Source organism: Polyodon spathula, chromosome 39, assembly GCF_017654505.1.
Source record: "Polyodon spathula isolate WHYD16114869_AA chromosome 39, ASM1765450v1, whole genome shotgun sequence".
NCBI lineage: Eukaryota > Metazoa > Chordata > Actinopteri > Acipenseriformes > Polyodontidae > Polyodon > Polyodon spathula.
Genome location: NC_054572.1, coordinates 505,339 through 528,714, shown reverse-complemented (window position 1 = coordinate 528,714; position 23,376 = coordinate 505,339). Strand labels below are relative to the sequence as shown.

The 23,376-nt window shown below is 43.0% G+C and overlaps 1 protein-coding gene across 35 annotated transcripts in view; it reads left to right on the top strand.

Annotated features, from left to right (window-relative positions):
- Positions 1-492: 492 nt before the first annotated feature.
- Positions 493-23,376, top strand: part of nfasca (neurofascin homolog (chicken) a) — a 47,758-nt gene continuing 24,874 nt past the window's right edge. For 14 of the 35 annotated variants that reach the window (XM_041236027.1, XM_041236023.1, XM_041236017.1 and 11 more), the window contains exons 1-9: positions 8,061-8,641; positions 9,599-9,655; positions 15,221-15,395; positions 16,529-16,546; positions 16,948-17,053; positions 17,410-17,606; positions 18,154-18,276; positions 19,003-19,173; positions 21,701-21,751. In XM_041236027.1, coding sequence (XP_041091961.1) covers positions 15,302-15,395; positions 16,529-16,546; positions 16,948-17,053; positions 17,410-17,606; positions 18,154-18,276; positions 19,003-19,173; positions 21,701-21,751 — 760 coding nt within the window. In that variant the 5' untranslated portion in view covers positions 8,061-8,641; positions 9,599-9,655; positions 15,221-15,301. Of the gene's footprint in view, positions 776-8,059; positions 8,642-9,598; positions 9,656-15,220; positions 15,396-16,528; positions 16,547-16,947; positions 17,054-17,409; positions 17,607-18,153; positions 18,277-19,002; positions 19,174-21,700; positions 21,752-23,376 lie in introns of those variants that run through there. The other 21 variants (XM_041236039.1, XM_041236038.1, XM_041236040.1 and 18 more) reach the window with 15 other exon arrangements.

The following is a 23,376-nucleotide window of genomic DNA, read 5'->3' as shown; positions in this document are numbered from 1 at the left end:
TCCAAATCAGGGAGCTGAGAATCATCTCCACTATTTCAGACACTTCCAGTGCGCCCCTCCCTGTGCATCAGGAAGCACGTTTCCAATAATGCATTACACTGCCCCCTTTGAAATAGTCCCTAATGCATAATTGTAATTACTCATGACAGGCTTGTACAAAAAGTGTGGATGGTAGATGCACCAGGCTCATCAGGTTGATGATATTCAATTGATTTTATTGTGGCAGCTTTGTTCTAGATAGACACGCAAGAAAATGGTTGGAGGTGAAGGGGTCAAGCCGGGTGCTGTGACATGCCCTGTGCTATTGGAGGACTAAGAGAAGCAGCGTGATCCTCCTGGCACCTTGCTTCCTTCTTGGAACTGGGGAGGGGCCAGCGTCTACATGGTCTGCCTTTGTGTGCGGAAGGCTGGAGCTCATTCATTATTCATGAGGTGGTGGGGTGGGACAGAGGGACAGTGAGCCAGAGAGAGAGAGAGAGAGAGAGAGAGAGAGAGACAGTGTTGGTGTATGTGTGTAACATAACAGAGAGACACAGAGGTGATAGATAGATAAAACAAGATATAGTGTCCCACTGACTGACAGCATCATCTAGATTCGAACAAACAGGGTCTCGCTTCTTTACAAGAAGACACAGCCCAATACTTGGATGCTGAGTGATCAGAAGAATTATTAAGGACAGTTATTACTGCCTTTTCAGTACATTTGGATGGATTTCTCCAGCTGAAGATGGTTCAACCCCGGGCAGAAATGTTTTTAACCTAAAACAAACAAGCGGTATGCTTCTATTGTTTTTCTTCACTCGCATGGAATGGCTTGTGTTAATATTAATACAAAGTTTATTGTTGGCAAGAGATGTGGTTCATATGGAGAGTGTTTGTTTCCTTGCGTGTGAGACAGCGTGTCTGTTTACATGTGCAAGTCCCTTTGTAACACATCATTTTGTATCGTGTGGCAGACAGAGAGATCAAATAGCAAAAACCGTCACTGTTATTGATGTATCTGTTGAGGTGTTTTGAAATGCTAACATTAAACATGATTGATCGTTGTTAGACGTTTAAAATAAAAAAGGTCTGGTATTTACTTTTAAGACTGTGGATATTATTATTATTATTATTATTATTATTATTATTATTTTTTTTTTTTTTTTTTTTTTATTATTGTTAATGCCATAAATTAAATATTCCGTACCGTTTTTGTTGTTAAATAAGATCACGTTTCTGTACTGTCTGTGTCGTGTTTTTGTTTGGAAAGGAATGGTTGTATTTTTTCTCAGTCGTTCTTTGTTGGAACAGCAGTATTCTACTGGGACATCTTTTTTCTTATGGTTCTAAGAGATGGTTAAATGACGGCTCTTAAAGGTTATCTCAATGGTCAAGCGCTCACTGATTGTAAATGTTAGTTGAGTCTAGTAACGAGCACTGTTGATTGATGCAGTGTGTTGTTGTCCATTGTCATCAATGTATTGATCAATCACCACCGTCTGTCTGTCAGTCCTTTAAGGGAGTTGCATCTAATGTCTTATTCTCCAGTATCCATTAATAACACAGGAAAGGCAGTTGATCTCCTGAAGTCTGTCCCTTTCCTCCAGTTTGTTCAGACAAAATGACAATAATTCTTTGGGGTTGCCCAGCTTCAAGTGCCTCCAGCCTTGGGCCATTTAAAATTATTTAATTATATTTTTCTATGTAGCTTCAAATTACATTTTATTTTTTATCTTTAAGATATCTTTTTATGTTTGATGTTTGCAACGATTGGTAATGTTTTTATTGCAGTGATTAGTCTGAGTTACAGTAATTTTACAGTAATGAGTAATTGTTTTACATCCCAAAAGGTCAAAGCTCCTGTTCATTGGACTAGTCGGCCCGCCACTAGTATGGCTCAAACCTGAAGATTATGTTAAAACACGGCAGGGCAAAGGTTGGCAAGCAGCTCCCAATGCCAACAATAAGACACGAAACCCCGGTCCACATGCATGAAGCGTATATGGGAGCTGCTGAAAATCAAGAGCAGTCCATCAGGTCAAGAAACCAACATGCTACCCCTCTTCCTTAATGATAAGATCCGGTACCTTTTTATTTGCAAATTACCCCCCGAATGCGAGCTAAATCAGCCAAGGTGTCTTTCTTTTAGTAAGCGCCAGCATCGTCTAGTGCCTGCAGGATAAAAGGAAGCTGGTTTGCTGTGTGACAGATCACTACATGGTCCTGACACTAAAGCTGCATCCACACTGAATGTGAGTGACCAGAGCGAATAATTTAGAAGTCACTGGAGTATCCACACCAGCAGCGGGTGACGCAAGGGACGTCTCCTTGAGAAAATTATGCGTCGCTAAAATAGAACCTGTTTCTATTTTGTTATTTTCCTCATGTGACTGGAATGAAACTGACCAATCAGAAGCAAGGTTAACAACCTTGACACACGTCAAACACATGCCTCAAAACACGTCACGCCTCAAAAGAAGTTAATCATGGACGACGGAAAGTTAATTTATGAGGTGCAGCAGTATCCATTATTATGTGATTGCAAAGACATCCAGAAGAAAGACAATGTCTGGGTGGCTTGCAGGTGGTACATTGAGCAGCATTAATGAAGGGTACACCTGTACTTCTGCACAGTACAAAGCTGAGGCTGCATGTATTTTTAGTAAGTCTAAGTAAGGAGATAGCTTTCTGTCTCTGTAGAGATGAATCTTCACTGATATGACAAGCCCGCAGGCTAGACAGTGGTTCCGATGTGACTTCTTGTGTCCTGGGCACATTGCACGGAGCTGGTTAAGAGGAGATGGGAGATTTAATGTGTGAGTAGTGGAAAAATAGTGCCTGTTTTTGGAGGCATTAGCAGTGTTACAAAGGTTACCGTGAAAGGAATTGTTACACAGTCCTGGTAATTGTCTAATGTGCATCTTTATGGAGTCGTTCAGACAAGTCTTCCTCAGGATCATAATAGTGCACATTTTGGAATCACCTGAAGAAAACCGGATTGGAACACACCACCTTTTAGTTAGTTCGTGTTTTCTAATTCAGAGCTGAAGTTCATCTCAATTAAATGTGTGATTTATCATTTTGAAACCACATTTTGTAGCTTGTGCTTCTGCCTTCAGTATTCAGTCACGAAGGGGCTGACATATCATTTCTCAGTCAAGCATAAAACGCTTGTACCCCCATGTTGATAAATGAATGTCTTTCACTAGTCATGCCTCGTTTTGCAGTTATAGATCTCACTGACAAGATGGATCTTGTAGCTTAGACTATTGCTTTTAATATCCAGCCATGATCCAGGTGACCCAGCAACTCATTCCAGGTTCAACCCCAGCTAGTTCAAGAACCCTCCTCCGGTTCTATGAATCGATTGTTACTTCATTTATACCTGTCAATTCAACTCAAGGTAAAATGGGAAGTGGCTGAAACAGCTAAGCAATGGGAGTTTTATTTCTGTCCCGGTAACTGTAAGGTACATTTTTTCAGGGTCTAATTAACCCATTTGTCACACTATACCCATTGCCTTCTCTCAAAGCCCAGAGGGAATGTGTTACTGTTACTCCCCGCCTCCCGTTCGTGGCTCTGCACCAGTTACGTCTCGCGTCCCTTTGTCTTGGTAAAGCTGGCTACCTCCTGGGGGTGGGAGGGGGAGGGCAGCTTGCCAAGAGCTGATGGGAGCCACGGAATGTTGTTAATCACCATGGAAACCACAGGCAGGTGGACTGAGCCAGACAAATGAGCCCCAGCAGCAGTTCCTGTGTCTACAGGAGACTGCATGACAAAGGGGTTAACCAGCCTTCAACAAATCAACATCGTCTACATTTGTAACCGACTGTTTCTTTTTAATTTGCAGTATACAGCGCTGAGCTTGCCTCACCCTCCTATCTGGACTTTATAATAAACATATGGCAATATTTAGGGGAAGGGAAATATTTAGGGTGTGGGAAAGTGGGGGGTGTTCATATTTTACAAATTGCTTTTTTTCTTTACTTTTTTTTTTTTAAAAGACGTTATTTTTTTTATTCTAATAGTAATAATGACTATAAGAAAGAAAATGATTAAGACATTTTTTTTTTAATTAAGACACAAAGTTGACTGTCACCCAGAGCATCACCTGGTAATAAATCGCTTCCGTTTCAGAAAACTCTTCAGCATTGATTTAAACGAAGTCACATTTAGCCGCTCTCTTCCCCATTCTCTTATCTGTGTTTAATTTTGTCTCTAATTCCCCTGAGACAGGTATTTATGTATCTCTCTATGGTCTTGTCTTGCAGGCTGAACAATAACGTTTTATCTCCTCAGTTGTATGATATGTAGCTGTATCTCGCTGGTTAAAAGCCCATTGCCTGCCTCTCCTGATTGCATCCTTCTGCCTGCTTGAATAATGGGGATCTACACGTGCCCCCCCACCCCCGCCAGCATATACAAACCCTCTGGGACTTTTAATACCCCAACTGGTGTTGCCAAGGCAACTGGCAAGCAGATCATTGTGACTGGATAAGAGTGGTGATGGCGAAGGAGAGAGGTCAATAGCTGAGTGTGTGTGTGTGTGTGTGTGTGTGTGTGAGTGTGTGTGTGTGTGTGTGTGTCTTTTGTTATGTCTGAGTGGTATTTGGGTCCGTTGTTTATCAAGGATGTATCTTGTGTGCAAGTCTGGCATTCCTGAAGCAATGTTCATTGCAGTATTTGTCGTTTGTCATTTGCATCCAGTGGTGGGTTTTTATGCTTGCTGATTGACGCTTTATTGATAGATGATATAGATGGGTGCTTTTGTTTAAAATGTAATTTTTCAGATTGTTGATTTTGCAGCTCAGGGCTAAGCCCAACATTGATACGTTTGCAAACTTGACAACAAGCACTTAAACTTGAGTTCTGTACAGACTTATGCAAATCCAGGGCATGCTTCAGCACCAGGAATCTTACACAGCACAGTGGTGCTGTGTTTAATGGACACATGTTGCAGATGCTGGAGGCCTGCAGATTAATGAGTGCTGCTGTTTAATCCTGTGTTGTAGTTCTGGGTGGAGCTGGAAGGGTTAAGTCCAGTTTTACTGAGTCATTGCAGCATGACAGAGGCGAGGACCTGTCAAGATTCTTGCGCCTGATCTGTGAGTGCATGTTGGCAGCAGTGTAGGAGACTAGAGCCGCCGCAAGCAGGACTTTTAACCACTTGTCATGATGCCCGAAGTTAGAGTGAGAGAAAGGAGGCCAGAGTGGTGCTGTGGGGGGGTTTAAGAGGGAGTCAGGACTGCAGACAGCTTCTAAGAGGTGGTGGGGGGGAGCTGAGGTCATGAATATTTTAGGATACTTATGTTATAGAATACCTAAGTATACAATGGCTGTAAATGTTCAGAATTAAATTTAATTATTAAAGACTGTAGTATCAGGCAGACCAATTGAAAATACCGTTATATGTAAAACTTTCCTGCAAGCCCCGCCCCTCCCCCATTGTGAAGTTCCTAGAATTTCCGCCAAATAAAGACCATAATTCAGTGTTAATGACCTTACAATCAGTAATAGCCCAGGCGTCGATAATTAAGGATTCACACGCCATCCTTTTCACACACACACACACACACACACACACACACACACACACACACACACACTCTCAGTTACTCAATTCAGTTTCATAATAGTTTAACCACATGACTATTAGGCAGGTATTTTCAGAGCATTCTGTTAATGAAAAGAAGATGCATTAAGAGACCCTCGTGCCTCTTCTCTGCATCAGCATCTCCTGCATCCTGTCTTTCAACCTCCTTCTTAAAGTAGGTCATTCTGCAACAGCGAGCGACTGCTCCTGTCAACTCCCAGCTCTCTACACCTCCCTCAGATCTCACCTTCTCAGGACCCACCCTGGGGTCTGAGGCTCTAGGGGTTCTGTCCATAAACCCCCCTTCCCCTTCTCCAGTACCGGGATTCTGTTGTAAGAGAGAATTTCCCATTTGTACGTTTTATAATGAAACATTTTTAAATGGGAGACACAGATCAGAGTGTGACACAAAATGCCCAATTACAATAATACACATACAGCAAAGCCATTGGAAATAAAGTAACCAAATTAGTTTAATTGAGACAGTGTCCAATTCACAGAGGCACTGTAGAAGGGAGCTGGAATTAGCTTTTAGTGAACCTCCAGCTGATGTCCAGAAAACATAAGAAAAGCAAAGAGGTCATCTCTGTGGAGACAGTGGGGGAGGGGGGGGGGGGATTACAGCTCTGCCCGGCCCCCACCCCACAAACGTCACAGCTGGAATAATGCATATTACAACGCTGTTAATGTTTCCCAGTCACTCATCCCTTGATCCATTTATCTCTGAGTCCGTTATCCATCATTATACTCATGCATTAGACAGGTAATTGATAGATGTCAGATGTTAGGTAAGCTTGATAGTGACCAATAACAAAGGTTGAGTAATACTCTATTCACACTAACTATATTATCCACAGGGATAAATGAAGTGAATGACAATCATGTGGCTTTAACGTGTGTTTATTGCACATTATTTAGGTAGTGTGGCTAGGCTGTGAGAATCCCAATGTGTTTGACTAGCTGACAGCTTTGTGAGTTTATGCATTATTAGTGTGCATTATGTTCATTCTGGATGCATCTTGCATTCGGTAATATTTTATGCTGAATGGGGAAAATGCTGTTTTTTGTTCATGTTATGCGGTATGTGTAGATGTATTGAATATGGAGAATTGCAGTAATTGGATAGATAGAAAAGTGCATTAATGAAAATGTTCAATTTTAAAAGGCTTGACTGCTCACCAATAAATCTTTAATGGTGTTTTCCTCATAAAAATGCAAAAAAAAAAATCCCAAACAACTTTGATAACACACTGACTGGGGAAGGATCAAAAACACTGCCAAATCCAATGCCAGCTCAAATAATTTAACCCCGTACATTAGACATAAAATATGCCCTCTTTTAATTAGCTGATTCACAAGCCAAATAGGTGATTGCCTGGGTGCTTCCTGCAGTCTATTGGCTGATTGTGCGGTCTCTACAATCCAGGCAAGTCACTGGCGCTGTGCTGTGGGCGGGTGCAGCTGAAGTAAGTGTTTTTTCACAGATAATTGGGCTCTGTGCCAGTACTGTTGAATTCAAAGTGACAGAAGACAGTGATGCCTGCCCCTATTCGGATTAATGCCTCTTTTCTAGTTAGTGCCACTTTCTCAAGATAGCTTAGGTGGGAATTGAAGGATATTCATTTTATTTTGTAGTCAGGACAGATCCATTGACATTTACATCTCATTTCTGAGAAAACAACAGAAACTCCCCTTTCTTTCTCTCGCACTGTTTGATAAGGTGTGAGCTTTCTCTGTGGCTGTGCAGCGATTTCTTTGGGGGAAATGCAGATTTCCTTTTAAGATATTTGGTACAGTTACAGCTTCTGTCCACCCACAGACACTGGGGTCTATTTTACTGATCTAAACAGCGGCAAATCTAAAGAAAGCCCTCATCTTTAAAGTTTAACAGACAGGGGTAGAGTTATAAACTTGTACTGTTGAAGTTTGATTTTCACAGCATTGTCCCTTAGCTAATTCTTTATCAGTGGCCATATTTGGATCCGCTACTGTTTAGTTGAATTGAATGTTCCCGATTGTGTGCTAAAACCCCTAACAGTAGTTACAGCGTTTAGCCGTAGGTGGCACTGTGTGCTATTCAAAATAACATTAGACCTTTTAAAAACAGTTTTTAAGGGGGATGTAGTACATATCAGTAAAAATATATCTGGATCTGGATAGGATTGTTATCTTGAAACTGCTGACAAGCTGGACAGACAAGTGTACCCGGCAGACGTGGGGACAGGGTCAGTTAAAAAGGCAGCGGAAGACCTCTGGCGTTTGCAGCGACTTTAAGCAGCTCTGCTTGTCGTTATATCATCAATGAACGTGGTAGAATGATGCTATTGTTTTCAGCCTCGTGTGTCACCCCTCATTGCAAGACAATGCCGGACTGTTTGGTTGGGTACGTCCTGTTCGCTAGATGCTGAACTGCTGAAACGTGTAAACACAGGCCTCCTGCTGAATGCCAGTATGATGTCACACTGCCATGTCACTCTGATTGGCGAAGCAGAGGTTGAGGACAGTAGCAGGCTGCGACTCTCTTCCAGGGTTGGCAGTAGATGGCACCGTCAAGGGTCGGACAAAAAAAAAGAAAACAGAAACCCTACAATAGGTAGTTCAGCCATCTGTGTGAATGAATCCCCGACATGTATTATATATCAAAGATTACTGATCAGGAGAAGCAGACTCAGAAGCAACAGTGAAGCGGAGGGTGTCAAAGCCAGTGTGTAGAAGAGGAACACAGAGAGGTTCAGACATTCCCAGCACTGACGGCAATGCTGTTTGAGTTGTCAAAGGCAGCTGGTTTTGATTTTGTTTGCACACTCTGAAGGGTTTGATTTCAGTCTTGTCTTTCGGGCTCTCGAGTGACGCAGACTTTCGTTTGAAGAGGAGCCCTGTGTTTTGGCTCGCAGGGTCATTGTGCGGAAACAGTTTGAACAATGAGGGGCCTGTGCAAAGCGGGGAGAAGTGTCAGCGAGCACGCCGTGGGGAGGGCATGCCATTGCAAAAAACTAAAACATGAGCTCATCTTTGCTAATAAATTAAAGGCAGCTCTGCGGTCTGGTGGTTTTTAAAGAGGACAAGGTGAGTGTGGTTATATCACTTAGTGACGTGGAAGAACTGCGTTAGCATTTTAGACTGAACTGTCGGGGTACCAGGTTTTCTTCTGGTGGTAATGGCACTGTGCTGTCAGCAGGGGGCGCTGTAGTGGATTTCAGAGCTGCTTGTTGGTATCCTGCCAGCAGTAATACATGACACAAAGGGAAAGGCGAGAGCTTTTAGCAACGATGCAGAATTTACTCTTAATCCCTGTATTTTCATGCATGGCATGCTCTTAGGGAAAGTTGGCATTTTCAGCTTGTGTTGAATAAGTGTGGGTCATTCTCCTGTAATGTCCATTTAAAGTAACGAGCAAACAGATTATTAAGAAAACAATTATTTCACAACAACTCTACACTGGCCCCTATTGCAAAATCTCCATTCAACTTTTGGAACGCAAAGATTGTTGTGCATTTGAGAGCTAAGGTCACAGCTCCTCGAGGAGGACAGTAAACTGTTGGTTTTAGTTCTAACGAGACAGTCTCCTATTATGTGGTATTGCCAACCACTGAGCTTTACACAATGCTGTGTTTTATAGTCGCATTGTAGAACAAAGCAACACAGAGCTCAAAACCACAGCCAAAGGCATTGGAAAGTAAGCAACGCAGCCAAGTATCTGAGATCCTCAGGCACCATTACACACTGTGGATGCGGAATGAAAATGGACCTGAATGCTTCAATTTGTTTCCTCCACGTTTTGTAATATTAAATAGGAATCTTTGTATGTATAAAAACCCATTGTATCTTTCCATGTGTGTAATAGTAATCTAAACCACAGGTGCTCCCCCTGCTGGGCATTAAACACAATACACCTGTTGATCTCTCCCTCAGCTCCAATAAACCGATCAGCTGCTGCATGTATTAAAATGCCCTATCATAAACTGTACAGTTTTTTTTTTTTTTTTTTTTTTATCAATTAAGTATGTATTTCTGTTATTCCAGGTGACATTAACGAAGGAAACTGTTCAAAACTTATCTGCACATCACCCTGAATTTTTGGTAAGGATTTTGTTTTTATATATATTTTGTTAGGATGTGAAAATGTACAGCTTTATGTTATAACAATGCAAACTGCAATGCCTGAAGCATGGAGAAAGGGTGTTCCCCCCAGCCCAGGGTAGGCTTGAGGCATGGAGACTGAAATGTTCCCTCGCCCCCTAAGAGAAAGGGTGTTCATACCAGTCCACGGCAGGCTTGAGGCATGGAGACTGAACTGCACCCTCCCTCTAAGAGAAACTGGACCTGCCAGTCTAGGGCAGGCTTGAGGCATGCTTGCAGGGCAATTTAGAAAAGCGCACATTACCACAGCCTGTACTATCCTTGTATATCCCTTTCATGAGCAAGTTATTATGGAAGACAATAATATAGAGGTAATTTAAATTGAACCCAATGCTAATTGATGCTTTTGGTTTAGGGTTAGGGTAATTACTATCTGTGGCTTGTCTGTGAGCAGGGTATAGGCTCTCACTATAGTTTACCAGTATAATGGAGCACACAGGGGGGGTGTTTAGGATAGCTCCCCCTGTAACAAGCCTGTTTTGTTGGGTACTGTGCCTCTGTCAGCCCCTGTGGTGGGAAATGTCTGGTGTCTGAGAGCTGAGGGCTGACGGAGGTGACTAATGCTGTGTGATTCTCACGGGCGTATTTATAGAACAGAAGCTTGGTGCTGAGGGGTCTGGGTGCTAGGGAGCTGTCGCTACGGAGACCACTGACTGACAGCTGCACCGTCTGAGTTAAGAAACGAACGATGAGTGACGGACATCATCGGCCCACAGTGACAACACAACAAGTTGTACCAAGGCAAAACTTAGAGGAAACTAAGTCAAGCAGACAAACATTTATGCAATCTGCTACAGGGGTCAAGCCTGGACCAGGTCATGAAATGCAGTTGCTCTATTGCATAGTTAAAGGAAAGCTTTGTTTGCTTCCACTTCAGGCAGCTGTTTGCTTTTAACCAAGTTAGGGTTGTGTCAGCCTGGCTTTGTGTACTTCTAGAGAGTTAGTCTGGTAATCCTAATGCAGGATAGCATAGCTTTATCAATGTGGACTGCAGCATCCCTTCACCACTCAGATTTTAATACTCCCCCACTCCAGAGTGGATGGATTGTTGTCCCTAAGATCCTATTATAACCCTGTGCATTATCTTGAAGAAGAAATTCTAGCAGACACTTTATCAGCTCAGAGTATTAGCTGCAATGGCTCTGGGAGAATATTGAACAGGTTCCCTGGTGCAGCAACACACTAGTACTAGATACAGCAGCATGGTTCATAGTAAAAAGAAATGCATTAACATGAATGTATTATGAATGGGTGTTCTGAAGGGTACCCATTGTATGTATTTCAATGCTAGCAGTATGTAATTATAATCCCCCCAGCAGAGATAATGTGTAGTGGAGATGCTTGTAGATATTGACTGTACCAATCCAATTGCGTCTACAGTAGACCTTTCATTATTCCATTCTTTACATACTGGGTACTTTCTCATGGTAGAACCCCTGAATGTGTAAGATTCTTGGCGAGGGTGCGTGTGCTGCGTAGTGTTTGCTGGTAGTGTTTTTAGTTTTGAGTTTGTAGAAATCATCCTCACAAATTGAATTTAAATGTTTTACAGGGTGTGATTTATCACTGTGATTGTGTTTGTGTCTAGCTGTCCTAACAGGCACTAGACCAGTATTTTTAATAGGGCGACCCCACCTCCACAGAGACCCACCTCGTACAGGACAGCTCAGTTCCCTGTGCTGCAGCCCAGGCTTCTGGGGCACTCTGGAGTGGCAGCTGGGACAGCTCCTGGTAAAGTCACACCAGGACTGCTCCTGTCAGCCCTGCAGGGGATGGGGGTGGATATCAGGAACGTCAAGATCCTTAACAGCCCCCGTGACTCAGATTGGTGGCAGAGCCTTAAAGCACTCGTTCCCTGAATAAAAGATACAAGTTTAGCCCGTGATTTGATGCTTATACATAATTACCAGTGCTTTGTCATGCTTGCCTGTGCGTTAATATGCTGGTTTTGCACATTCGTCCAGCTTTAATAATACACAAGGCACGCATGCACATTTTACAGGTAATGCCTTCATTACACGCATGAAGAAACATTCACCCACATGACTTGATTCTGGTTTAAACCCTTTGCTTTTACATTTTACTGTAAAAACCTTTGTATACAGGTATTATAGAGAAAACAAGCTGAGCCATTTAAGACTGATGAAGGCGCTAGCTGGAATTCTTGTATCTCATAATTTTTGTTGGAGTGTTTTTTGAATTGAAACAAGAGAAAGGAGAAGGGTGGGAGATAAACAGCAGGGAAAACATGAAGAGACTTCAAGTGTCTGCAGCAGCCCCCTCCCTTGAATGTCACACAGCGTGGATACAGGCTTCTTGACGTGTCCCTCACTGACCCAGAAAGACAACTGCCCAGGGAGACAGCCAGCTAGGCAGCCATCTTGAACTGAAAATGGAATTTGCTTAACCCTTTAACCCCTGCCTTTACCACCACAGTGTTTTTTCAAGGGACCTGATACTGAAATATCACTGAACTGATTACATTTAAGCCAACGTATATCATTTTCAGACAGAGACCATATCTTTTTTTGTGACATAATGTTCTTTTCAAATCTAAGCAACAATAGTACAAAGTGAACTTCCCAGGCCTCTACGTTGCCCTCAGAGTTTTGTACAGATGCATTCATTCAATTTTATTTGGAGCACTTTAGTGCTGTTTTACAAATTCACAGTCCAGCCCCGGTCCTGCTGATATTTCAGTCTCTCTTCTTGGTGTTATCCTACACTATGGTGGGACAGCTTCCATTTCAAGTGTTCTGTCATCCTTGCCTCCTGTCCTGTGGTGGCTCTGTCCCTGTTCTGTGTCTCTGCAGTCTCTGAAAGAGGTGGCGATTGTTTTGCTTTCACTGTGATTTGAGTGACAGCCGGAGCAGAAGGATTAGTGTGGGAGGTGTGCCTCTTTCCCCATGGGGGGGGTTGAGATTGTCAACAGATGGGCAGTCAATGCCTGGGGGTGTGGGGGGTTGAGACTGCCATGATTGTTAATCGTGTCACTGCTTGACTGTCCCTCTGTTCACCTTTCATGCCTTATCATATCTGTGAATACTAGAATGTACAGTTGTATGAAGAGGGCTCGACACAGTAGTGTCGCTATCACTGTGCAGATCAACAGCAGAATGAGAGCTTGAGAGATCTTAGCATGAATCCCAGTTCAGCCCTTGACTCTCTTATGTGTATGATCTGGAGGCAGTGTGGTCTAGTGGTTAGAACTGAGAAGCTGGGAACCAGCAGATCCTGGATTCCCAGCTCACCCCCAGCAGATCCTGGATTCCCAGCTCACCCCCAGCAGATCCTGAATTCCCAGCTCACCCCCAGCAGAGATTCCCAGCTCACCCCCAGCAGATCCTGGATTCCCAGCTCACCCCCAGCAGATCCTGGATTCCCAGCTCACCCCCAGCAGATCCTGGATTCCCAGCTCACCCCCAGCAGATCCTGGATTCCCAGCTCACCCCCAGCAGATCCTGAATTCCCAGCTCACCCCTAGCAGATTGGCCGTGCGGTAGCAATGAGGCTCAGAAGTAAATAGCGAGACTTATATAGACTTATATAGAATAGAATATAGAGACTTCATCCCAGACGTTTAGCTTGGCCCTCCTCCTGCCCTGTCTCATGGCTGGCTTCGCTCAGTCCAGCGCACCCGGGCCCTGCTGCAGAGGGGAATCATTGCACCTGTTAGCTCTATGCTTACCTTGAATGCTGCATTACTGATGGAGAACTGCAGGCTGCAGTGGGGAGCTGTACTGAACAGGAGGGAGCATAGGCACAAACACACATACACACCAACACCATTCTCCCTTATTGGGGAGATCAAATTTAAAAGCACAGAATCAAGTCTTTTTTTGTAAATGTTCCCAGTGTTTTAGATCCAACTACTTCACCTGGTAGGCTAAACCATGCATTTATAACTCTCTGTGCTGCTTACCTTCTGTTCTAGACTTATCCCTCATGTTCTTCTCTCTGTGCTTAATTAGAATTAGTGTCTTGGGTTAACATGATCTGTTCCATTTAGGATTTTATAGATTTCAATCAGTGCCTTACAAGAGATTCTCAGGGTGCAACAGAACAAACTACAGCTACAAACTGACTGGTCAACCAGGGCTCCCAGCCACTGAAAGTAATATAAAGTTCAGATACTGGAAATGTTAAACATTGATCTCCCGGATTATTGCATATTTGCATTATTCCTCGTATTAAATGTGTTGAACAAGGCTTTGGTGACTTTGATGGTCTGCTGTAGCAGATACAAACTTTGTCTCTGCAGGATATTGTCACATTGTCCGTTGTGTGTTTACCACTGATACAAAGACCTTGACAGCTTTCTTTTCAATCGATCTTGTAGAAATGTCTTCATTAATAATAATGCTATGCATTTACCAATGTGCTCTAGCATACTTCTCTGTGCTTTACTTGTTTGTGTTTTATCGTGCATTCACTGTGCTTCACTACACCTTGTAATTTGCTATCAACATGATACTCAGCACTATTTGAGTGAATTGGTAAACATTTGAAGAGAACTGTGTGTGCTTTTTGAGAAAGAGGTGCTAGTGTCAGGTTTGTTTCTGTTCCTCTCTTCTGGTATCTTCCCTGTGATCTGCGATTATCTGGGCGCTGAGCTGTCTAGGACTGCCTGCTGCCTTTGCCCTGCAGCACCCCCTTCCTCTCCCCAGCTGTACTGCAGCCTGCTGCCTGAATCGGTCAGCCAGGGGTCAGGCTCCAAGCCTGCTTTAAGCACCAGCAGCTTGTAAAACTGTAAAGTTTATTACCCAGCTGCAGGGGCTGTATCATATCTGAATATTCATTTGAATCTGTGCTGTACCCAAGGCTTTGTAGAACACAAGGCAATATGAATCATCAGGGCACTTGTTGGATCCACCTGCATGTCGTGTGTATGTAGAGGTGCTGAGGGACTGGGTTCATTAGGGCACGTGTGCGTGTGCGTGTGTGTGTCTTCTGTCCTCCCCCTCTCTCGTTCTCTCAGTTTAGCTGAACAGTGCTGTTTTCCTTGCTGCAGTCGCTGACAGCACACAGCCTGCTATAGCACTGCCTCCTGGGACCTCCAGCTGCAGCAGCTGTGAATCTAGGCCAGTCAGGGAGGTATCCTTGCTTCTCTCATCCTGCTAGTTTGCAGTCCAGGGTGTCGACCGCCTGCTAAAGGTTTGCACACAGTTCTCCAATGCTGTTACTACCATGCTTTGTGGTATACCATGGCTTTTACAATGCGCTCACCGTGCTATACCACAGTAAGCTTTTTCATATGCTGGCAGAGGCAGTTTGTTGGGATGGTGTGTGCATAGGGCCACCTATAATCTGAAATAGTGGCAACAAGTCTCAATTTAAAGTACCTTTGCTAGAATGTAGCTGGTCATCTATCAGTCTCTTTCTATATCCAGGGCATGGATATTTTATTAATAAAATACAGAACTTTATTTTTTATGTTGTACTTGACATTCAAATTGCCATGCCTTCTAAAATTACGCAGTAAGTTGTTTTTGTATTTCTTTGCAGATCCGAGGGGCGTGGCCGGCAGCAGTCGATCCAGCCAGTTGGCAACGAAGAGGGGTGTGCGTTGATCCAGTCGTGGGGAAGATGTTGGTTAGGGGGCGGGAGCTCTCTCTGGGGGGTGTGGCTCTCCTGCTGTGGCTTTGCTGTGGGGTGGGCGGGATCGAAGTACCGCTGGACCGTAAGTATTACGTCAAGAACAGAACTGGCAGGGTTTAACTGTATGTTAATGGTCATATCCACATATCCTAATCTTTCACACTTAATTAACACAATGGTGATCTTGAGTTGGAAATGAAGATACCTTTAATTGCTTACTTGTGTGTGTGTGTGCCTTCTCAATCCTTTTTAACAATGCCACTAGGGATCATCGTTGCAATCATAAGACGTTTTTATTGTGTGCAGCAGAATTTTACCATGGGCTCTCAATCTGCCCCCCCTGCCGGCTGACCTAGAGCTGCCCTTGCGGCCACAGCAGTGGCAGTCATTAGCCTGACTGTCCTGTCAGTATCGGAAGCCTCGCTGTCTCCCGCAGGCCTCAGAAACCAGGTTTCCAAGGTCCTGTTAATGAGAGGCCTGGTGTGAGGCGGAGGCCCTGCTGGGAGGCTGGGGAGCAGACCTGCAGAGCACTGCTGTCTGTGGCAAAGCTATTCAGGGCAGAGGTTAGAGCAGAGAAGACAGTCATACCAGAACAATGAAATACACTTTCCTAGTATTACACTGTAGTAAATCAATCCATGTTACTGTATAGATTTCTAAAAAGCCAAGTCCTGGTTTATCAAGCTGTTTATCAAGTAATGTTCTAAAAACTAGTAAAAAGAATTGGCATAGGTGCAGAAAGATGGGCAAGGCTCTTTACCTGGTGCAGAAGGACGGTCCAATGTAAAACTGTACAGCATTCTTTTAATTAGGGTTAGGGTTAGGGTTAGGCTAATTGAAATCTTAAGCTCAGTATTCACATTTTGACACACACACACAAACCATGATGACTTCAGTTTTCATTTCATTTTCATGCACAGTTCCTGGCTCCTTCCTCCTACAGCAAAAACCAAGGAATCCAAGACAGCCACTTTCAATACATGTAAAACATGCTAGCCTCCACCACTAGGGTTCCAGAAGTGAAACGAGAATGCAGATTTCATGAAGCATCTCTAACTTACAGCATTGCGCCTCATCTGTGACAGCTCTGCATCCTTTAACAGTATTCAATGTGGTGTATAATCTTGCTGTACTTCTGAACCTGACATCCCTAATATTACTAACAATCCCATCTCCTTGTCTCTCTTTTTAATCTGACAACTCTGGACCCAACAGCAAGAATTCAACAAGAGAGTAAGTCCACCTCATCACAGCTTCTCTGGGGTTTTCCATTTAGTGTAGAGAAGTCACTACTGGGAATCTGAGAACCAGCAAACTCACTACAGTATAGTATAGATAATTCCATACTGAGGATCTGAGAACCAGCAAACTCACTACAGTATAGTATAGATAATTCCATACTGAGGATCTGAGAACCAGCAAACTCACTACAGTATAGTATAGATAATTCCATACTGAGGATCTGAGAACCAGCTAACTCAATTAAAACAAGTTTAATAGACTGTAGAGAAGTGAGTATAGGGACTCTGAGAGTGTGTTTAAAATGATAAGTGGCAGTGCTGGGGATCGCAGGGTCTTGTCACAGGTACAGTGGGTATTTGACAGTGTGTAACGGTGTGGGTTTTCCTGTGCAGTTAAACAGCCTCCAACCATCACGAAGCAGTCAGTGAAGCACTACATCGTGGACCCCAGAGACAATATCATTATCGAGTGTGAAGCCAAGGGGAACCCCATACCCAGGTGAGGGCCCTCCCTTCTACCAGCACCACAGTGAGTGAACTTTTCCCATGGTTATACTACAGTATGCATTTACAGTACTGTAGTTTACCATGGTTTGCTATATTTTAAAATATACTTTACCAAACCTCTCTAGGCTTTACAGGGTTTACCTATGCTTTACCATGCTTTTCTTATGCTTTATTATACTTTGCTATGCTTTTACAGTACTTTTTTTTTTTTTACTGAATCCCTCTTTCACACACCCTTACCAAATGCATGTTGTCATGATGACAAGATTTGCCTAAGCAATTAAGGTAGGGAAACCTGACCACACGACAGTTCTACACTGAGCATTGATCTCACTATCTCTCTGTCAGTTTCTCGTGGGCGCGGAATGGGAAGGTCTTCAATGTGGCGAAGGACCCGCGGGTCTCGATGCGGCACCGCTCCGGCACGCTGGAGATCGGCTTCCGCAGCGGGGGCCGGCCGGAGGAGTACGAGGGGGAGTACCAGTGCTTCGCCCGGAACGAGTACGGCACTGCGCTGTCCAGCAAGATCCTGCTGCGGGTCTCCAGTGAGAAGCCACCACGCCATCTATCCCCTTACTGATTCCTGGAATTATTATTATTAGTGTTATTCATTTTATTAGGGGTGTGCTGATAGTCTCGTAATTGCTTATTTATCGAGGCATTAAACAAATCCATTCATTAATATGTTGATTTCAAACCAAGAAAAGCTGCAATCAACACATTAATGAATGGTTTTATTTAATACCTGCTGATAAATAGGCAATTATGAGAATGAGTATCAGCACACCCCTAATTATTATTATTATTATTATTATTATTATTATTATTATTATTATTATTATTATTATTATTTATCACAAACTGTAAAACTGTAGGCCTAGTCCTTCTTTTGATATCCTCAAATCTACAGATAATGTTCAGGCAAGAGTTTTTGTAATGCCTGTCAATCATTTAGGAAGAAAAAAAAAACAAATAGCTCTTGATTAGAACGCACAGAGCCTACCAGAGTTGTAGAACCCCAGCTCTCCTCAGACCCTCCATATTCACTTCACATCGGTGCTGGGTTAACCTCTTATTGTGTGTGTCTCTCAGAGTCTCCTCTGTGGCCCAAAGAGAATCTGGAGCCTCGGGAAGTGACTGAGGGCTCTCCCATCATCCTGCCCTGCAACCCTCCCCCTGGACTGCCTCCCCCCCTCATCTTCTGGATGAACAGTGGTGAGTTCACTCCTCACCCAAACACAGGGCAGCGCTTTCGTGGAAACACTGTGTATGCTATAGAACTAGCCTCTGTGTCTTAACTCATCGTACAGTACTGCATTTCAAAAACAACCTCTGCATGTTTTATAACGCTAATCATAACAGTGCACCTTTGCGTGCTTTCCGAAGGCGTCAGAAGGATGAAACATGTTTCATGGTAGTTTGTGAGTAAAATCATTTGTGATTTAAAACAAGGTAGTACATTATTAACAGAAATAATTTCGCTCATTTTGAGCAAACGTACTGCACAAGATCTCTGCTAACAGTCAGCAGTGGGGTATATAGATCCCAAAGATTACGCATTGGATTCATGGTTTAGCCATTCAAACATCTATTATGATCTCCTAGGGGTGGGTATATATTGTCTTAACTTAAATGAAGAGGCATAAGGAAGTGGCCAAAATATTTAATCAACGTGATATGGTCTTACATTACAGTAGCCCTTATATAAACTCAAATACAACATTTTAAAATGTATTATAGCACTGATTTTTGTCAAATGTAATGAATTTACTTTCTGTATAAACATTAATTTTCAGAAACAGTAGAGAAACGGGCTGACAGTACTGTGTGTGTGATTCATCCCCCCCTTGCGCTGACAGTACCATCTGCATGATTCACCCCCCATTGCGCTGACAGTACCGTCTGTTTGATTCACCCCTCTCCCCCTGCCCTCCTCTACAGCTATGATGCCAATCGTTCAGGACAAGCGTGTCTCCATGGGGCTGAACGGGGATCTCTACTTCTCCAACGTGGTGGCCATGGACGCGATGACAGACTACAGCTGCAACGCCCGCTTTCAATTCACACACACGATCCAGCAGAAGAACCCTTTCTCCCTCAAAGTGATCACCAGTGAGTAACACCCCAGCACTGCCAAACACACGCGCCTTGCACCCAGCCCTGCACTGCACAGCTCCCCTAGTTTCTGTTGTAGAGAGGACCAGAAAATCCGACCCCTACTAAACACGAAAAAAATAAAAATAAAAAATCGCCCTCATTGCAGCATGAATAAACCTGTACTGTCTACTAGTAGGAGGTGTTCATGCAGCTGCAATTAAAGATTAATTCACATTTCTTTTATTTTGAGATATCTCTTCGTCGGGGTCGTCCAGGCAAGAGAAGGCAGCAGAAAAAAAGGGACAACAGAACAAAAACACTTGGCACTATCATAAACAGCAATACAAAATAAAAGCATTTAAAACAATTCCAGTGTACCGGTCCAGCAATTCCAACTTCCAGATTCAACACATGAAAGAGTTTCATATTCACAGGGAGGAAGAGATCATTTATCAGGGGTCTGACTGCATTGACTGCTGCCTGTTTAAAAGAATGCCGTTGGTGGCAGTTCAGATACCCCATCGCAGAGAGCGGTTTCACTGAAAAAGCAAAATAGAAAGCTGACCTTCAATTCTAAAACAAGTGTAAAATGCAAGATCTCCAGAAAACGGTGCATTTTCGATTTAATGTTTAATACTATGCGGTTTTAGGGTGTGTATTGGTGTTTACTGTTTTAACGTTTAACCCTTTAGAGCCTTGGGAGTCACTCATTTCCCCACAGGTGGCCCTAACACAGCTTTCTGTCACCTGGACTGCGCTAGCGCTCGCTGACTGGTGTCCTGGCTTACTTGTGTTTGGCTCAATAGATTATATGGGTGGGCAAGGAGCACTGAGACTAGATTGTCTTTACCCTTTTGTCTTCACCACAAGGGTGTGTAATCTCTCTAAATCACCACTAAGGGGGGTATCTGCCTTCTGTCCAACGCCTTTTCTAGTTGGAAGGACCTGTAACTCCCTGAATCGCCACTGGGGAGCAGTATTGCGATTATGCAATGCAAATATTGTTAATGTACTTGTTCGCGATGTCAGGTTATTTATCAAACACATTTGAGGGTAAAGGTTTGAAACTGACCCTTGTAGATATTTAGATTCCTAACCTGTTGTGTTTTGGAGTCTTTAGCAGGGATCGAGAGAGACACCTGATGGGGGGTTAGCAGAATTGCAGGTTGGGGGGAGAATCCTTGCTGCCCCACTATTTAGACAATATATTCTAGAACTGCAGAACTATCATGTCAGTAAAGCTTTGTTAATCTATGTTCAGAAAAAAAGTACAACACGTGCGACGTTTTGTGTTGCAAACGTCAAAAAAAAACAAGATTTTTGAATAATATCTGACACCCTTTTTAAAAAAATATATATATATGATATATATATAGAACCTATATATATATATAGAAATCTAAGAAACGAGATTCTTTGTGAAAATGTTGCCATACGAAAGGGCATGTCCGTCTCTCTGTCTTCCTGTTTCTCTGTCTGAGATGAGTAGGAGTGTTTGAGTCATTTAAAAAAACTATTGAGAAATGATAGGAATGATAGGGAGATTTAAAATGAAACATAACATGGATTTCCATGTACATTCACTTAGGGAGGGCTCTGATCTCAGGACTGTAGCCACTGGTTACTAATGAGCAAGGAATGAAATTAGATTTTGAAACTTCCATGCAGTTTCAACTCAACTAATTGTGTGTGTGTACTAAAATATATATATATATATATATATATATATATATATATATATATATATATATCTCTATACCACATACATTGCACCCTCTTTATTTAAGCTATCTGACTTAGCAGTTAATATAGTACATGTAATATTAATTTCTCAACATTATTGGGCAGCGCTGTATTTAAAGCATTTTGTTCAGTTTTTTTAATTAAGAGAATCAGAGCTCTTTGCTGGAAGGTACGGTTTACTTTCCAAAGCAGCACTGATACAGTAGCGGAAAACCACAGTGGTCAAGGAAGCACCCACACAAGGACAGAAAGAGCTCTTACCCAGAGTAGCTAAGGGAGCTGGGCTGCCCTCTGCTGGCCAGTAAAAAGTAGAGCAACCTTCTGAACCGTGAACGGAACCCACTCCAAGAGCAGTGCTAGGTTTACAATTAATTTTAGTGAAAAAAAATTATAGAAAATTAATGATAATTCTGAAAACAAGTAAACAGTTTGTGCAACAGTAAAATCTCTTTTTAGTTTAATCGAGGTAATCTGGCTATGAGCCCCAGTAAAAATGGATTTGTATTTCACCTTTTGTTTTATTGTTCTGACCTGGTACCATCCAGCCCCTGTGCTTGGTTTTATTTAAAGACTCTTCCAGTTTGATTTTCATGTTTTCTTCTGTTGTGCTGTTATCTCCTCTTATTAATCGTTTGCTTTTGCAAATTTGTCGTTCTGTTTATTTTCTTCTGTTTGTGACCCCTGCCTACCAGCAGGTGGCGCCTCTGGTCTCGTTAACGTTATCTCTTCTTTCGCACTCCTGTTTGTTTCGTTCTGTTTGTTTTTGGCATGCTGACGCCATGTTATGTTTTTTTTGCAGAGGAGCCCCATAACGATACGTCCTCTCTGAACCACACTGACTATTACAGTGGTGAGTGTGCAGTGACTGTGCTGCCCTGACCCAGTCTCCTAACCCAGCTACCACCTAACCCAGCTCTCACCCCCCCCCGCACCCAGTAAACACATCCGCAGTATAGACTAGGCTAGAATAGATAGGAACTCCAGGGCTAGGCATTTCCAGTCACGGAGAGCCAGCTATAGAGACTGGGAATGCTCGTGGGGTACTGCAGTCATTCCACGAATGAGAATAGCCATCCTTATGAGTGAAGTAAGCACACCACTCCAGCAGTGGGAATGGTGTGTGTAATTAAACGGCTTTCCTCTGATCAATCTCCTCGTCTGCCTGACAATGCACAAGAACTTGGAAGAGTGCGATCCACCCGGTCGTTCTGTCGCTGGATTGGACCGAGTGCAATAAACTATTTCACTCAGTAGCATCAAATGGGAAGAAGTCATTTGATGCTAGATCTTGAAACTACCAAAAAGCACACCTTCTGTTAAGTGTGCAACCCCTGGACCATTCCAAAGGGGGAGAGGGCTTGGGGTGTCAGTCAGTTCTGGTGTTCTGCAATAATTCATCCACAGCAAGGTAGCACCAGGCTTACTGGAGCGGTTATGAATACATTTAAAGTTACTTGGAATTTAAAGGCAAAATTGGTCGGTCTGGAGAATCATAAATGAATTTGTTTAGTTTTACTAGCAGAGTGTTGCTCTTCCTCATAAGAGTTCTGTGTGTGTGTGTGTGTCGCTGGACTGGAGTGCGGATAGGTGGGGAGATGCTTGTAATATTTGTAAGATTCGGGTCAAACATTGATAATCTCCTGAGCCTGGCTTTGATTGGAGAGATCCAGTGGTAAATGCAGTGCTGTAAAAACAAAATAATTCAGCTTGACTCACTCACAATATCCCCCTCCTTAGATTTAGACTGACTCCTTTAATTACTAATGACGGCATTCCTATGAATTGGCCCTTAATAAACCCGTCAGTTTCTCCTGTGGCAGAAAACAAGAGGACCGTTATGTAGCAGTTTGAGCCATTCCAGGTTTTAGTGAACTCCGGGCATCCGTGTAAAGCTCATTTTCAGATCATGTGCGTGTGGTCTAATGAAGAGCCAAAGCAAACATGAAATGCCTCAAACTGCAGTCCATCCCGTGTCTGGTTTTTCCAGCCTAACCTTGAAGCTAACCTTAAGCTAATATCGACTAATAATGATTTAGACGTAGATAAGTTGCGTACAATTTGTATTGTTGTAAAGGAGAAATGTATGGGGCTGTAAGCCACCCTATATAAAAAACAGCTGCAGTTTATCTGTGTAATAGGTAAGTAAAGTTGGGGCACGTTACTGCAGAACAGTGGAATAAAGCAACTTTTTGTGTTGCACTGTAAGCGCTTGCAGGGGCTAAATAAACAGTGCTAGGATTGGTTGCTATTACAGTCTGGTTCTAGAGTATATGTAGTCTGACTACACTGCAGTGTTTGAACCCTTTTCCATTTATTTCCACTGCATAAACTGCAGCTGTTTTATTATAAGGTAAGACAATAGAACTTATTTAATGACCCTTCACTTTCTCTCCCCTGATGGTCCGATTGCCTGCTTATAAGGGGAATAAAAGAAACAGTGGGGTCTTGACAACTCCTTATTTCTTATTTAACAAC